The sequence below is a fragment of the Penicillium mononematosum genome, assembly GCF_028829835.1.
Source record: "Penicillium mononematosum strain IBT 11891 chromosome Unknown utg000002l:1.0-8112719.0:1.0-8118358.0, whole genome shotgun sequence".
In the NCBI taxonomy this organism is placed as follows: domain Eukaryota; kingdom Fungi; phylum Ascomycota; class Eurotiomycetes; order Eurotiales; family Aspergillaceae; genus Penicillium; species Penicillium mononematosum.
In genome coordinates, this window is record NW_026643272.1 from 2,955,646 (window position 1) to 2,972,402 (window position 16,757).

Consider the following 16,757-nt stretch of genomic DNA (forward strand, 5'->3'; position numbering starts at 1 on the left):
ACAGGACTGGATTGATCATTGCATATATACCCTCGATTTCCAGGCCTGTGGCAATTCATTCATTGTTCTTATACATCAGCGAAGGATATTAGTATTCCTAGGCTCGATTGTCTAGCCACGGATCCTTAAGCAGCTGCTTGGCTGTCTTTCTGTCCTCTGGTCGCCATTGAAGCATTCCCCTCATGAACTTTAGAAACATCTCTTTGTTTCTTCCATTCAGACGCTCCTCGGACTTTTCTAATGACATCTCCCCTGGTACCTTGACCTCATTCTTCCAATGCCCTATCAAACATATCCTGCGTCAGAACGATACAATAGAATGGTTTTAGTCATCAGGCATCGCATACCGTATTTAGTGAAGAATTCGTCACTTCGGCCCGCACGCTTGAGCAAATCCGAAGGAGGATGCCCCAGTATTCCAATTACTTCAGCTAGGTGCATACGGGTGGAATAACCCTTTTCATCGGGGTCAAATCCAAGAAACATGTGTTTACCTTGAAACAAATCCCATACCTGGTATTTTTCATAGGCTTAGCGACGTAAATATAGACATGTATAAAAGGAGCGAACAGACCATAACGCCAACATTCCAAATATCAACTGGATAGCTCCACTCAATTTTCAACATGACTTCTGGTGATCTGTAGATGGTGGGCTGGGCATCATGGTTCCTCTTCTCGTCACCCCGTACAGCTGAACCAAAGTCGCTAAGAACTGCCCTACCAGGCTCTTGGGGTAACTCAAATTGTCGGGAGGCGTAGATTGGCATATTATTAACTGATTTCCGAGCCGAAGGATGCTCTATCTCGGTATCAGTAAACCTGTCGAGTATTGACATCTCTTCAAGTTCCTGGAGAATGTTGTCGCTCTTGATATCTAAAAGTATTCGTTAGTCGCGTGGTTAATAACGATAGAGAATCCGCCCGACAATAACAAAGAATATTTACTCACCGGTATGCACAAGCTGGCATTCTGTGTGAAGATAATCAAGCGCAAGAAAGATCTGCCTAAGTCCGCTCTTAAGAAGATCATCGCTAAGCCTATGTGCCGGGCTGCGATATATTAAATGCCGAAAGCTCCCCCACATAGGCTTTTGGGCAAGACAGTGATGCTCGCTCTCCTGATGCCCGCTCCCTTGATTCCGGATCGTGAATGCATCTAATGCAGTCCTCACATGGACATAGCCTGGGTGTGATCTGTCCCCTTGATTCAGAGCTTGGGAAGTCTGAATCTCCCCTTGGCCAGTTCCACCCCTGGTGTACACTTTCAATGTGACATATTGACGATTTCTGACTGTATCAGCATATTTTCGCTTCTAATGGGACTCAATGGGACTTGGCTTACTCGAGATCACGAGCGAGCCATACTGTGGAAGTTGTTCCGAAGCCCAGCTTGCCGAGTACCTGGTATTTGGATACTAAGATGTCACCAATAGTGACAGGATAGTAGTGCCCTTTCTTGAACTCTCGATAGCGCTCTTCTTCGAGAATTTGTGACGGCTTGATTACTTCGAACCCACTTGTTGGAAACCGAAGCACGGAGGAGGGATCTCTTTTTATAACTGTCCTGGCCCACTTGAGGAGCGAAGTCATAGTCATGAACGGTATGAAGAAATGGAGAAAACTGGAAGGTTATGCGGGCCGTTGCTCCGGTGTTCTAAAGCACCAAATCTTCAGTTGTCTTTAGGAAGACGATGATATATCGACAGAGGAAAGAAAAGGTCAGGTGACTATCCCACTCTTAACCTTTGGCTGTCAGGGATGTCTTCTCTTACTGTTCTTTCTGCATGATATAAATCTTGGCCTCATCAGGCAACATCCGGAATGGCCCAAGTCATAGCGAGTCGAAATCCCGAAATTGATATGGCGGACCAAGGTGATATCACTATTATGTAGGTACTATGGTTTCGATGAAGTGACAGAGAACGGATATTTTAGTTGGCCTAGTGGGATTTCCTTAGAATCTACCTTTTAAAAAACAAGCCCGTTTCTTTCATCAACTGCAGCTTCTCTCTGGCTGTGAGGGAGCTGGTCTTACCTACAGGCTACCAACAGGCAGTGCGTCCCAATCTCCCAATTAGCTAGCTTGAAGTCCTTGGTCTCGTTAACGAACCGCCGACTTGTGCCATTAGACAAATTTCTCAAAATGAACAGCGAGAATCGTAGAATTCCTCGCGTCCGTAGCGGTAAGGTGACAAAAATATATATCTAGATAGTTGCCGAACCATGAATTTTCGGAATAATGACCCCACCATCTTTCTCAGATATAGGCCAGTTCAAACCAACATTCCAAGCTTAGAAGGATTGCATGAAGGAAGGTATTAACAACCTACCACATAAATATAGGGACAAAGCCAAACCTGAAATTCAGCCGGATGAAACCGGATTCCGAAACGCCTCCGCTCAAAAAACGCCCAAGACCATTTGATTTGGAAGAAAATCCACCCAAATCAAAGAATGACGAGCATTATCATAATAAAAAACACCATTCTCCGTACACCTGGTGTGTTAAGCGTCATATTAGGCCTTGAAGGCGCCTTTTTCCTAGCCAATGCCGTCTATACCTTGCATATCACCTCCCCGGCTGCCCTCTGGCTGGAGTTCCTAGTCATTCAGTCGAATACCTGGGCTGAGCCTTGAATGTTTTACTTGACTTGTATGGGGCAAGCGAATGCTGCAGCAGTTACATGGGACGTATTCATATACGAACAGGACGTATATACTAGTGGCTTACTTGTGAAAGTCCCGCTCAGAGAGAAGGATATGAGCATTCCAATATTGAGAACTACAATATAAACGTTGCTATTCCACTTCCATAGGCTATATAAACCTACGCCGGGATTTCTAGATTGTACGGGCCGAGGCCAAGCAGATGTTTAATATCGCCGGAGTTAGCCACAAGACCGAAGTGGAGAAAAGCCATAAGCCCAAGCGTCTGGACAGCCTTGAATGTACAGCAGCCACCAAAAGCTAGGCCTCCCACAGTTCACAAGCGACCGATCAATGTCCGGCAAGAACCCGAGACATCTCCTAACATGGCTTTTTTTTGAATCAATTCCGGGGATTCTGGAGAAAACATAATATGACATAACTTCCCTTTTATCCACGTACCGATATATACCTTGATGTATATACCATTGCCGGCTAATCCTGGGGTTTGACATTCGGTGCTGACCGGCAGCACGACCACCCGCCCGAAGCCGATTCGTACAGGAATCAAATGGTAGGGTGGCTCGAGGTCATTTGTTATGAAGACCAGGGTTAAACCGGCTAAATCAAAGCAATTCAACCGGTACGGAAAGTATTTCGGATGTGGGGAAGTTGACTTCAGCTCAAATCAGACGGCTTTTGCCTCGGAAATTTCGCGGCACTCTCGTCTTGGGTATCGAGATAAAGAAGTGCATGTATACAACTTCCAGTATATCAAATAAGAGTTGGATGTTGGAACTTTTGATGAATCTCCAGATTTTGAAATGCGCGGGGTCCCCGGAATGTCTCCATCCAGTGGAGCTTTTCCGAATCCTTTCCCCAGCGGCAGATGCCGACTCAGAAAATCCATGGATCAGAATTCTAAGCATATGTTTTCAGCCGGGAATTGATATGGCAGGCTAGTACTATACCGTGGTCTTCTGTTCCGGCCATTTTATCCATCCGTTTCAAGGTCTTTGGCTAAGGGCACCGGTTAAATCCTGCGACCTCGCAATCCCGCACGGCCCAATGTTATTGCAGCCACTGACAGCTTTGCAGAGTCACGCTAGTCCAGCCTTTTCCGTCTCACAGCCGATACGACCTGCCCACACGGCTTGAGGAGAAGGGAGGCCACGCGCCACGAAGCTTGGTTATGATGGGCTGATTGGGCCAATTACCTCATGTTTTCAGGTTCGCACTTGATCATGTCCACTCCCATACCCCCATGGGGCTAAGTTCCCGGGGAAATCTGGACGTTTTGAGCTCATTATCCGTAGCCGAGCGAATAAATACTCGCAGATCCCCTGTTGAGACGTAAGGAAAGTGCAGGCATTTCTTCGATATTTGCCATACTCTTTTTATTTTCGCTTCTACCGGAAGTTGGCTTGCTTTGTATCATCCATCCTTGTTGGCTTTTGTCGTGATATACAATGGTGGCTCCTCTTGCGGGAGAGACGGCCATCTCGGCCAAACGTGCTGAGCTCTCAGGGAAAAACGGGTTCAAGGGGTTGCTCAGTAACAAGAAGACAACATGTATCGGACTTTTCGCGTCACTAGGAGGCCTGGTTTATGGATGTATGTCGACGATGCGATGCCATGTCAATGCCCTCGTGAATATAAACTGATAGCCGTCATACAGACAACCAGGGAATGTTCGCTCAAGTCCTGACAATGCCGGCGTTCCAGGCAGCGGTATGTTTCCTGCTCATTGAACCCACGACTTGCACTGCTAATGGCTTTTCCCACAGAGACCCAAGACTACGCGAAAGAAACGGGTATTAAGCAGGGAATGCTCACGTCTATCCTCGAACTGGGTGCTTGGGTGGGGACATTGGCAAACGGATATCTCGCCGATGCGCTCGGTCGTCGTCTGACCGTTTTGGTTGCCGTGGTGGTTTTCTGTGTTGGTGTCGTTGTTCAAGCTTGTACGGAGAGCAAAGACTTTGTCTTCGCAGGTCGATTCGTCACTGGTCTGGGTGTTGGTAGTCTGAGTATGGTTGTGCCACTGTACAATGCAGAGTTGGTGAGTGAATGCAATGAGTTTCGACAAGAGAAAAGGAGGCTAACGAATAGGGAAGGCACCACCTGAGATTCGTGGCTCGCTTGTCGCTGTACAGCAACTCGCCATCACCTTTGGAATCATGGTCAGCTTTTGGGTACGTCATTTCTGTTCTCGTGAAATCTCTCAATCCTGACGTTTGCAGATCGGCTATGGAACAAATTATATTGGTGGAACTGGGCCAACACAATCGGATGCTGCATGGCTGATCCCAGTCTGCATTCAAATCCTGCCCGCTGTTATCTTGGCTGTGGGCATGATGATGTTTATGCCACAGTCCCCCCCGTCACCTGATGAACACTGGCCGCGAGGAAGAATGCCTACAAACACTGGCCCGCTTGCGTAACGCACCTCCGGATGATATACTTGTTCGCATCGAGTTCCTTGAAATCAAGAGTCTGTACCTCTTTGAGCGAGAAACTGCAGCCGAGAAGTATCCCGACTGGCAGGACGACTCGTTTTCCAGCCGCTTCAAGATCGGAGTACATGATTACATGTCGTTGATCACTGACAAGTCTCTCTTCAAGCGCACGGCCACAGCGGTACGTTTCATGTCTGTGGTACTCCATGAATAGTGCTAATGATATCACAGTGCATGATTATGGTGTTCCAACAATGGAATGGTAGGCTATGCGAAATCCTGAGAATTGAATTGATCACTAACACCATTACCTAGGCATCAATGCAATCAACTACTACGCGTAAGTCCCTGCAAATCCAACCTTGAAGAGGAATCTATGGAAGAAACATCATTCTTCCCCACTGGCGAGTTATCTGCTGACACTTCCGCAGACCATTCATCTTCAAGGAAATGCACCTAGGCGGCAACACAATCTCACTCCTCGCCACCGGTGTTGTTGGAATCTTCGAGTTCGTCTTCACCATTCCTGCCGTCCTGTGGGTTGACAAGATTGGGCGAAAGAAGATCTTGATTGCTGGTGCAATTGGAATGGCGTCCTGCCACTTCATTGTCGCGGGTATCATTGGGGCGTACCAGGGAAAGTTCCAAGACCACACAGCTGCTGGCTGGGTGGCTATTGTCTTTGTTTGGATTTTCATCATCAACTTCGCCTACTCATGGGGTATGTACGAATTCCTTGCGTTGTGGTAGACTGTGCTGACCATCGTTGGACTACAGGACCTGTTGCTTGGATTGTCACTTCCGAGGTATTCCCGCTCAGCATGCGTGCTAAAGGAGTCAGTATGGGTGGTAGCAGTAACTGGGTAAGTGGCAAGATAGACAGTCGAGTTTGTTGGAAATCTCTAACTGGATACTCTGCAGTTGAACAACTTCGCAGTCGGTACTGCTACATCTCCTTTCCTCCAAACGAGCAACTTTGGTGCATTCATCTTCTTCGGATGCATCACAACGATTGCTGTGTTCTATGTCATCTTCCTTGTACCCGAAACCAAAGGTCGCACTCTTGAGGAGATGGACGAGTTGTTCGGATCGGTCGGGTTGGCGGCTGCTGATAGTGGACGCAAGCACCGAATCGAACGTGAGATTGGGTTGCTTGCCCTTGTCGGTGTGGAGCCTGCCGATGAGAAGCACACCGAGGCTGGTGTGGATGAGAGCAAGGTCGAGGTCTCGAAGTACGAGGATGTGTCTAGCCCGAGGAATTAAAGGCCAAGTTCTCCTAAACCTGGGGGTATCTTGACAGGACGAACGATTCAGGGCAAGATCGACAAGAGGTCCACATATTAGATACTGAATCATATATCTTCAGTTCCTGTACGGAGTACCATAATATATGTAACCCTTGAGGCTTTTCCCTCCTTACCTGTATGCAAATTTGGAAATGCATAACACTTATCACATGTATCTGGTCGCATAAAGCAGAAGAACCAAGTAAAAAGGTGCCCAAATCAAAGTTTTCCGCCCATTACTATGTATAGAAAAACTTGAGGTGGGCCAAGGCTGAAGGCCAAACACCAGTCATATTCAAGGGAAGGCACTATGTGTCTTGGATGTCTTGGATAGATTGTCCTTACTGACTTCTCACTTCTCCTATTTTTTCCCCTCTTTTCTTTCTCTTCGGAATACATTTCGTCTCTCAAACCAACTCTCCACAATTCAAAATGTCTACTACTACGTCCTCCACCACCTCATCCGTGAGCGCTACCAGCACTGCCTGCGGCGGCAGTGTCTGGCAAATCCCCACGACCGACGCAGCCTGCGCGGCCGTTGTTAGTGGGAACATGACTGATGTGATGGATGAGTGCTGCAAGAACGCGAAGGTCACCAAGTACGACAACGACTGTGGCATCTACTGTCTCGCCCAGGGCCAAGATGTCGACAAGCTCCAGTCCTGCCTCACCAGCAAGAGCGGCAACTATCACGATGTCTTCTGCAACGCCGCTCTCAATGCGACCGCCACAGCCACAACCACAGGCTCCAAGTCCACCTCCTCGGGTACTAGCACTGACTCGTCTACTACCTCGACTTCCACAAACGCCGCTATTGCGAATCAACCAATCTCCAAGTCTGGTGTTGGACTGATTGCGCTCCTTTTCGGCTCCGCTTTGATGGCTGTTATTTCTTAAGATGGTTTCATGTTTCGGGGCGGATTTGATGGGGAAAATTTTCTTCTAGCGGATGAGCGACCGTGTTTTTTTAATTTATTCCGCATCCTCTGGACATAACATCCTTAATACAAGCGAGGATTTAATATGCATAATGAATTCCCTTGCAGTGGTCATTTATACTGTACAAAGTAGAAAAATCCTATGACGTCATCGGTTGCACTCTGCTCTCCTGCAATTCTGCCCCTCCCCTGGGCCAAACATCACCAGATACTGCATCTGAAAATGTCCTTGATCGCAAAAACCGTCATTGCGACAGGTACCTCGTCGGGCTTGGTAAGGTCACATCCTCTTGGAATATCCAGACTCCAGCTAAACATGAACATAGGGATTTGAAGCAATTAAGCAGTTACTCCAGCAGACACAGCCGTACAACTTCATTCTGGGCGTTCGTGACACAGAAAAGACGCGTGTCGCATACAATGACCTGAAATTCGACACTTCAAAGCACAGCGTCTCTGTCTTGCCCTTGGATCTTTTAAACCTCAAGAGTGTGCAGTCCTTTGCCAAGCGAGCACTCTCTGAACTGGGTGAAAGGCCATTGAACTATCTTTTCCTCATTGCGGGCTTTCTTGCCAGCGCCGATGGACCGGGACCTCATGGCTCGCAATGGTGCGAATCGTACGTGGTAAATCATCTGGGTATGTGGGCTACTGAAGAGAAGAGTCCTGGAAGCTGCAGCTAATCATTGATGAATCGCAACCCAGCCCAACATTATCTGACACATCAATTTGCTGAGACCCTGTCGGCCTCGCAATCACGTATTGTCGTTGTATCTTCCGGTGCAATTCGTAATGTGAGAGGAGGCGACCCAAGTAAGTTTAATTCTATATTTTCAGTCTCGTCGTCAAAGGCGAAGCTGTCCATAATGCTGACTTTATATTAGGCACTCTGGACGTGGACCTAAAAGCAAACTCCGGCGCGAACGCAAGAGTAGTGTACAGTGCATCGAAATTCACCCAGCTTCTGGGTGCGCACTACTGGCGTCGAAGCCTCCCAAATTGCACAGTCGTGGCTGTCTCACCAGGACTCATCCCCAACACCAAGCTTGCTCAGCATTCGAGCTTAGCATTGACCATGGATATGCCCGATGCCAAGACCGTGCCAGAGGGTAAGTATCTTTGGATTGAGATTTTGACTTGAACACGATATCTAACAATGAATAGGTGCCCAGAATATCCTCCGCGCGGTCACCGTCGATAATCTCCCTGCTGATCCAGAACAGATTTTCTTGACAAGCTGGGGTGAATGGTGGCCCAAGGATGTCTATGCTTTGAGTCTTGATCCTGCGCTGCAGGATAAGTGGTGTCCGAGCAAGGAGGGTATTGAAAATTCCGAGCCTGTGTTCAAGGAATAGGGAGCACAGTATGAAGATTTTATCCCAACAGGCCTACGAATAGTCTTTTGCCAAGTCCAAGACCCTGTTTCAGGAGACACACTATCCATTGGGTTGTGAACCAGAGAAAATATACGTATGTGTACAATGTACATGAATGGATCAAGTTTATCCCTTCTGCAGCAGGGAGCCTTAGAGTGGAAGTTTCCTTACCAATGTGCAAGGCATCAAGCCAAGGCGAGTGATAAAAAAGTCACGACCCAAAAAAGGATACATTGCATAAGTTCCAACATATCAACCACAAGATTATTATATTTGCAAGTATAAAAAAGAGTCTATGTAAGTAGCATGCATGCGTACAGGAATTTTCCAGCCGGTCGGAATCAACCATAACCTGGAACTCGGGCAGTGCACCACATCAACAAGCAAGACTCGCAACCTACTCGGCGTTCGCAAGCTTGCGCATGGTAGCAAAGTTGGGTGATCCAAGACCAGAAACAGGGTCCCAGCCCTTGGTAGCATTCCAGCTGGCACCTGGAACCCTCGGACTGCCGTTACTGGGGCCGCCGAAGCGGCCATTGCCATCGCAGCCAGTGCTGCCGCCATGAACAATGTCGTTCAGGCCGTCGCGGCCTGTCGAGTACAGCCAGGGATTGAGGAAGCCCATGGGTGGTTTGTTGGCCTTGAGGCGGGCGTCGTTGAGGAGGGCGATGACTCCAGCGAAGGCAGGTGCCGAGCATGAGGTGCCGTCGACGCTGGTCAACGAGCCCTTATCGTATATGGCGTAGTTTTGACCTTGGGCCGAGACGTCGGGGAAGGCACGGCCCTTGGGGTTGAAGAGGCCGGACCAGCGGTCGCCCAGGGTGTCGAGGTAGTCGCTCACGGCGTCTTCTTGCCATTTCGGGCGATCCCAAAGATCGGAGAAGCCACCGGACGAGAAGTACACGGCCTTCTCGGGCGCGGTGTGGGTTGTCGCGCCGACCGATGTCACCCACGGGCAGGCAGCAGGGAACTGGGCCGGGAAGCGGGTCGCGTTCCTGCCGTCATTTGTCTGGCACGCGGCGCCAACGCCGGAGTCGCCAGATGCGAAGATGACGGACACACCACGGCTGCCAAGCTGAGAGAACAAGTTGCAAACGGTGCGGGCGTACTTCTCGGGAACGCTCTGAGGGCTGATATTAGAGACTGACAGGGTCACGAACAAAGGGGGGCGGATGTCATACCTGCTCGTTCTCGCCATAAGATGTGGAGATCACCTGGGGAAGGTCCTTTTGTTCCATCTTGAGCACGTTCTGGAGGAATTCAAGGTACGGCTCGTTGTTGTTATCATTGGGATCAGGCTGGTCGAGATCGGGAACAAGTTCACCACGACCGCCAACGCTAAACTCTGTAACTGGAACAGGAGAGCTGACTCCAACAATATACTGTAAGTCGAGGTTCGCCTCGCTGCTGCTACCGCTCGAGTGTTGATCGTTAAGACCGCCGTTATACTTGATGACGGAGAAGTTCTGGCCCTTGGCAAAGGGTGCGACATTTTTCTCAAATAGTTCCAGATCGGAGTACCGTGCATACTCCTCCAAGTAGCTGGCAAATCCGACCTTGTTCCCACTGTCGTCGCCGGCCTGGTAGTCACCCACATTGTACATATTCTTGAGACACTGAGGAGTGATGATACTGTTGCAGTCCGGTGAAGTGGACATGGCGTTTGAGCGGAAAGCCTCGTCGGTTTCCTTGACCTGGGTGTGCAAGATGGCCCCTTGGACGCGCAGCTGGCCGAAACGGGTGGTTGGCTGGATCATGTTGATGTGTGACATCAGAGCCTCGGGGACAGAGTACCGGAGTGTGCGAAGACGCTCAATGCGCTTGGCACTGTTGGCATAGAACTGGAAATTGGCTGCCAGCAGCTCATTTGCCGTCTCCACGGTGGTGTAGAAGGTCATCCAGTCGGCATCCTGTTCGATCCTGGTGATACCCGCACTTTCAAGCCAGTCACGGATCGAGTCTGCAGACTCCGCACTGGGCTGCAGCATCCGCTTCATTTCCTCGTGGGTGTGGAAGTGGTTCCCGTAGCTGGGGTGATCAGGAGTTGACATGTCCATCACAGCCTCTTCAAATCCAGCAGTATCCCCCTGTGCCAGAGCAATCTGTAGCTTCAGGGGCTGATCAGCACGCGGTGTGCGAGAATATCTCCATCCTACGGTAGGTCAGTGTATCAATTCCGTCGGTTTAGTTTAGAACGCAATTTACTCACCCTGAGGAACAGCAGACAAACTCTCAAATACATCAGCGGCAGCAGAAGACGCGAGAAGCGACAATACCGCGAGCGACAATGCTCCACGGTTAAATAGAGATGCAATCATGATAAAAACGAGCGATATGAAGACACCCTATCAAACACTGGTCGGGGCCTCTATACAGCGAATATAGGAAGTATAAATAGTGCGACAGAAGACCCTGCAATATAAATGAGGGGTAAAGACCGTAAATTGGTATTTATTATGGTTGCATTGGTGGGGGGAATGACAGCGCGACAAAGAATGTGTGTTGTGGAAAGTCTAGGATAAACGAGGATAAGACAATATTGACGACGACAGAATGCTTTTAATCGAGTTTCACGTCATTCCCTTGGCATTGCTATCAGTTCCACTCCAGGGCTGTTCCAATGGACCCTTGTGGACGCCCGTTTGGTGAGATGTTCCCGAATCAACAATCGGTGCAGAGTACGGAGGGCGGCTGGGATTGCATCTTCGGGATATGGCTCCATACTCGCATTGTCGCCTTTCTCAACCGGGGAACGGCGAATTGTTAGTGATGTGACCGGTATGGAGATAAACGCTCTATCCCATTGTGATATTCAGCGCGTCCGTCGGGGGTCCGTCCATGATCTGCAGGGGTTGACCCACTGTTTGAAGGAAACAATGCGAGGGGCGTCAGGGGGGGCTTGTATTGCCGGGTGGCTGGATGACTTGGCCCTAAGAATGAGATCGGTTCTGGACCTGGTTTACATGAAGTCGACATTTCATCTGTTGTATTATCAGACATCGATGTGAATCTGCTTGAAGTCAGCTGGAAGATGTGTTTAATGATCGAAACCACTCGGCCCCTGCCAAGCCGGGGAAGATGTACTCCATACTCCGTACTGCTGCACCAGCTGACAAGCAATTAGGCAATTACATCAAAATCTAAAGACAATCTCGGAAGGACATACGCTAGGCTTTGGTGGCGCTGAAATGCGCTGAAGCACTGCAACCCGAATGACTATCGGTTTTGTTTGCATCGTTGTGCGTCGGGACTGCGTCGGAGTGCGTCGGGGGCTGGGGCCGATGCAAATTTCCGTGCCAGAGTAATAATTTAGGCAATGGAGGCCGATATGGCTGATTGATCTCCATCATTTAATGCGACACCTCAGCCTTGAGTAAAAAAAACGCTGGGCAAAAATGCAAGGTGACGAGATGTACAACACACTCCGTTCTCCGTACTACGGAGTGCTTGGTACGCTGTGTGAGACATATCAGGGGCCAAGAGAGTAGTTCCCGTTAGCTCCCGTTATCCCAGAGGGATTTTGTGTGTTTGTGTGTTGTCCAGGTTATATCGAAAGACTTCTTGGCAGGTTCTCCGGAGTTGCAACAAATAATCCCGTACTCCACACTATCTCGTGACTCCCCGGCAGACCTCTTTTCCTTTCCTCAAAATACGAAAAGATACAAAAAGATAATCCAGAATTCCTAGTACCTATTAAAGCCAACGATCTTGTCTTCTTTATCTATGAGGGCACACGTCAACCTGCTTCCAGATATACAAAATCCAACCAGGTTATGGTTACATATGCATACGTACAAATAAACATGTACATGTCTGTCCTACACAAACCCGGTCCAAAAATAGTATAGCTTCTGTACATTGAAGATTAAAGCCCACGATATCATTTAGAATCCACGACGACCGGAGCTTGAACAGCCGGAACCGACTCATCAACACCTGGCTGATTCATCTCCAGGTGGTGGGCGTAGACCATTGAGGCGATGGCATCTTCAGTCTCGAGATAGGTTCGGCTGCCTTGGATGAACCAGAATGCGACCGCGATAACCAACATGATACCAAAGACGGCAATGGCAAAGTTCATGTCGCTGGGCGCTGGGTTAGGACCGCCAGGGAACAGGAAGAAAATGGTAGTGATGATACAGTAGACGATGCTGACCCAGTTCAACCATGGACCAATGCGACCGAGCTTGAATGGACCAGGGGGCAATTTCTCACGGCCAGTGATGAGCAAGGCAAGAATTGGCATGGCGTAGGAGACAGTCAGGGCGATAGTGCTGACGCTGAGAATCGCCTCGAGTACAGTGTTGGCGAACAGGTATAGGATACCGACGATACCTATAACGACGGCCTGACCCCAGAGAGCGCGGGCAGGAACTTGCCACACAGGGTCGACGTGGCTGAAGTACTTGCTGAAAGGCACGCCGCCATCGCGGGCAAAGCCCCAGGTCAAACGTGAGGCAGTGGTGAGGATACTGATTCCTTGACCTACACCATTGAAAATGAACAGTGCAATCAGCGCAGCGGCCCCTTTCAGTCCAACCGTCTCCATCATAAGCTCCATGAACGGGAGATTGGCGTTGACGACACGCTCCACATCCTGGATGCAGAACAGACAGACCACCATGAAAATGAATCCAGTCACGGCACCGAACAAAACAGCCATCCAGATAACTCGAGGAGCATTCTTCCGAGGCGCAGGGATTTCCTCCACCATATGAATGACCGAATCGAACGCGGTCAATCCGTACGCTGCCTGTACCAATCCGGTGAACCATACCACACCGTCGCCCCAGCCAGTTTCATTCTTCCAGGCTCCAAAAGCGAACGAAGCGGGCTGGAACGACAATCCACTCTTGGTTCCGACCGAGATAAGTAGCACAAGAGAGAGGACAACAAACAGGCCGAAGAACCACACTCCAACAAAGTTGTTAATCCAGGGTAGGATCTTCTCCTTACGGCAGCTGACAACGTTGATGGCGGTCAACACGAAGACCACCCCAATATATACAACAAAATTGAGCCAACCCTTGTTGACTCCATCCCATTCGGGATCAAACATAGTCTTCATGCCCAGCAGGAATTCAGTCATGAAGGCAACCTGCGACGCGGTCAAGGTCCACCATCCAAAAGTATTGATCCATGCACACATGTATGAGACGAATCGACCTAGTGGTGTATTCCACAGTCGATATACCCAGTAGGCCTGACCGAGGGCGGTGGGCATGCTGCTAGTCAACTCGCCCAGGGAGAGCGCAACACAGAGATTGCATGCTGTGACCAGCACCAGACCCCAGAGGATAGTGATAGCACCGCCATTGGTCAGACCACTGCTGAGATCCTGGGCGAAGGTCGAGTAGGTTCCTTGGACATGTCAGTCCACATTCAGATGCTATCGGGGTGGCAAAAAGCGCAAACATACCAAGTACACAAAAGGCGAGCGCCAGCATGCTCCACATGTCGAATTTTCGCGTCAGAGCCTGGGAATGACCCAGGGCAGCGAGATCCTGCGCATCTTGCACATTCTGATCCGTCAGCGGTGGCTTAAGGGGTTGCGAATTGGATTCCAGATCCATCCCGTGGTAATTCAGCCGGAGGCAATATAGATAAATTCAGTGGGCAAACAGAAGGGAAATGTGCCCATTTTCTGAAGATCAATGACAAGCGTTAGGGGGAGAAACGATGATTTCTATATAGCTTAGATCTGGCGTCTGGCGTATTCCGCGTTGACACCCCTCACGGATTAACCGTGTTGACCAGGCCAAGATAAAGCTGGAGATCAAGAGTAACCAATGATGCGGTGGAACTGATAGTAAGGTTTTGGTTGAATCGGAATGATTGGTCATGGACTGGGAGATGTTGATAATAGAAATCTGATTTTTTTTTCTCTTGGTTTTTGCGGGGAGTCGACTTCGGGAGGACCTCCCTCCAGTGAGTGGGCCATCCATAATATCCACAAATGCACTCCACAGATAAGAACTGGGGTATAATTGGCATTGAATTAATGTTGAAGTAATTGGATATCATACGAAGGTATCTTGCAGCTTGCTCGCAAATATCACAAATTGCCATACCTCCGTGCTACACGAGGTCCGACCGTTGTAACTCAACACCTCTTCTTGACGGATATCACTCGAATATTCAACGAAAATGCCAATTTCAACAGGAAGCACGCATGATCTCCGAATTCTCCGATATTTATAAAAATCAATAGCATTGTATATCAACATCAAAGTACAACCGTCAGTGGCGACGGCTGACCCAAAAGGGCAAGTCCATGCGTGGCAGATAAGAATCAACGATTAGCGGTTTAGAGCGCGGCTCCAGTAGAGTTTGCGGCGTCAAGTCCGAGATCAAACATGCTTTGATGTGTAAATTGGCACCATAATAGTAACGGTAGAGCTGCATATCTGTATTCCATATGAGATATTAAACAGTATCTATGTGGAGTCGATACCGTATTTGCGCGATAGACATGGTTTATCCAGCAGAAGCCATTTTGATATCAATGTGGATTTCGAAGCCACAGCTTGAAACATCTGCAGATGATCAGCAGCCGGCATCGGGTGGGAGGACCAAGTATGATCCGTGAGCGTGTTCCCGTCGAAAGGGGAATTCCGGCACGACGGATTGAGAATTCACTTTGCACCGCCGAAGCAGTAGCTTCGAGTTTCGTCCGGGGAACGGCGCCACTTCTCCAATTATTGCTTCGTAATGAGAACAAATAACGCTCGCCTGGATAGGTGGGTAGGCGAGTCTCCTCAGTTGGGCATCGCTGTAAGATCTCCGCCATCCATCTGACCGCAAAGCTAAAACATGCCCAGCTCAACTCCACAAAGGGAAGGACAAGGAGAAAAACACCGAGCCACGGCGACGTAGGCCAATGAAAAAGAGACCGTAGTATGCGCCGTTGGGAAACAGCTCCATGAGCTCCGGAACGGTTCGATTTGAATGTCGCTATGGCGTATCCGTGATAGACGGGGCAGTGTGCATAGTCGTCTGCTGGAAGCCGTGCAGACGAGGGGTTGCAGTGATATTCAGGCACGACACAGCAGCCTAATCCGAACGGGGAATATTGGAACTGGACATGCCTGATTGGGCCACAGAGTTGGATAGGTAGCTTCCGGAATCATTCTGGTCTCCGCTTGCCTGTTGTACCTAGGTAATTAGTGCAGCCGGCTCTTTGACCAGCCAAAAATGCAACGTTCGCCATCCCCCTCCACAGTTCCTGCTCGGCACTGTAGGCAATATCCGATGCTAGATCACTTATCTTATCCCCTCCCCCAGGTCAGGGGCTGAGAGCCAAGGGTGCCCCTTAAGGCGATACCGACACTGCTCAACTTGGTTTTAAGACTGATCATGTCCGCTAAATATGAGCCTGGCAGTTGAAGAAGTTGACTATTATCCGGAGCGTGGCCTGAGGCAGGTCAAGACCATGTCGAAGGCGATATGGATGAAGGTCGGGGCAAAGTCATCATACCAAACTCATTGAGCATCGAGTTGGAGAGAATTCCCTTTGCTAACCGAGAGTGGCAAGTCAGCCCAGCACAGACATCACAGACAGAGGAACCGCACTTACCTTACAGGTATATATATGTTGTATATGTATACCTGGATGGGACCACCAAGCGCAACTATTTCCATATTAGGAAGGATCAGGCCATACCCGCACACAATCACGAAAGGAGAACGTTTGAGCAAAATGAATTATCCGAGTCTTGGCAATTATATTAATGCTTTAGGATACTATCCATGAGGTATTCCCGTCCATGAAGGGGAATCACAAGTCACAAAACACTTTTGTGGTCGCCAGGACCCGAAAATCAAATCATGTCTGAGATGAGAGAGGGCCACATCCGAGCCCAAATAACACTTGATCCGAACGCCTCCACCAGTCCACAAGGAAACAAACGAAAAACAAAGCAAAAAAGAACGAAACGCCGACCGTGACCACGTTGTCCGGCTACTCTAAGAATACAACGCTCGTCGCGGTCATGAGAACAAAAAAGATACTTGAGGTGGCAGCATCACTGTGGCATGATCGGCATGCACC

The 16,757-nt window shown here is 49.2% G+C and overlaps 6 protein-coding genes across 6 annotated transcripts; 3 read left to right on the forward strand and 3 right to left on the reverse strand.

Annotated features, from left to right (window-relative positions):
• Positions 1–97: 97 nt before the first annotated feature.
• Positions 98–1,592, reverse strand: N7519_002895 (uncharacterized protein; the record flags this gene model as incomplete). Its single annotated transcript, XM_057289673.1, has 5 exons — positions 98–282; positions 348–513; positions 575–876; positions 952–1,052; positions 1,345–1,592. 5 exons carry the CDS (start codon positions 1,590–1,592, stop codon positions 98–100), a joined length of 1,002 nt encoding a protein of 333 aa, XP_057150875.1.
• Positions 1,593–4,117: 2,525 nt separating this feature from the next.
• Positions 4,118–6,370, forward strand: N7519_002896 (uncharacterized protein; the record flags this gene model as incomplete). The annotated part of the gene is given in 11 exon segments (XM_057289674.1): positions 4,118–4,262; positions 4,327–4,379; positions 4,438–4,710; positions 4,766–4,843; positions 4,892–5,010; positions 5,024–5,288; positions 5,339–5,369; positions 5,423–5,447; positions 5,539–5,828; positions 5,885–5,970; positions 6,029–6,370. 11 exon segments carry the CDS (start codon positions 4,118–4,120, stop codon positions 6,368–6,370), a joined length of 1,707 nt encoding a protein of 568 aa, XP_057150876.1.
• Positions 6,371–6,825: 455 nt separating this feature from the next.
• N7519_002897 (uncharacterized protein) lies at positions 6,826–7,290 on the forward strand (the record flags this gene model as incomplete). Its single annotated transcript, XM_057289675.1, has 1 exon — positions 6,826–7,290. The coding sequence occupies one exon, from the start codon at positions 6,826–6,828 to the stop codon at positions 7,288–7,290; it is 465 nt and encodes a 154-aa protein (XP_057150877.1).
• A 264-nt stretch (positions 7,291–7,554) lies between these two features.
• On the forward strand, positions 7,555–8,686 carry N7519_002898 (uncharacterized protein; the record flags this gene model as incomplete). Its single annotated transcript, XM_057289676.1, has 5 exons — positions 7,555–7,605; positions 7,658–7,970; positions 8,037–8,144; positions 8,216–8,440; positions 8,496–8,686. 5 exons carry the CDS (start codon positions 7,555–7,557, stop codon positions 8,684–8,686), a joined length of 888 nt encoding a protein of 295 aa, XP_057150878.1.
• A 418-nt stretch (positions 8,687–9,104) lies between these two features.
• N7519_002899 (S53 family peptidase) lies at positions 9,105–11,025 on the reverse strand (the record flags this gene model as incomplete). Its single annotated transcript, XM_057289677.1, has 3 exons — positions 9,105–9,830; positions 9,889–10,859; positions 10,917–11,025. The coding sequence occupies 3 exons, from the start codon at positions 11,023–11,025 to the stop codon at positions 9,105–9,107; spliced, it is 1,806 nt and encodes a 601-aa protein (XP_057150879.1).
• Positions 11,026–12,587: 1,562 nt separating this feature from the next.
• On the reverse strand, positions 12,588–14,317 carry N7519_002900 (putative amino acid permease family protein; the record flags this gene model as incomplete). The annotated part of the gene is made up of 2 exons (XM_057289678.1): positions 14,127–14,317; positions 12,588–14,068 (listed from the first exon to the last, which is right to left on the reverse strand). Exons 1-2 carry the CDS (start codon positions 14,278–14,280, stop codon positions 12,588–12,590), a joined length of 1,635 nt encoding a protein of 544 aa, XP_057150880.1. The 5' UTR covers positions 14,281–14,317.
• Positions 14,318–16,757: the final 2,440 nt, after the last annotated feature.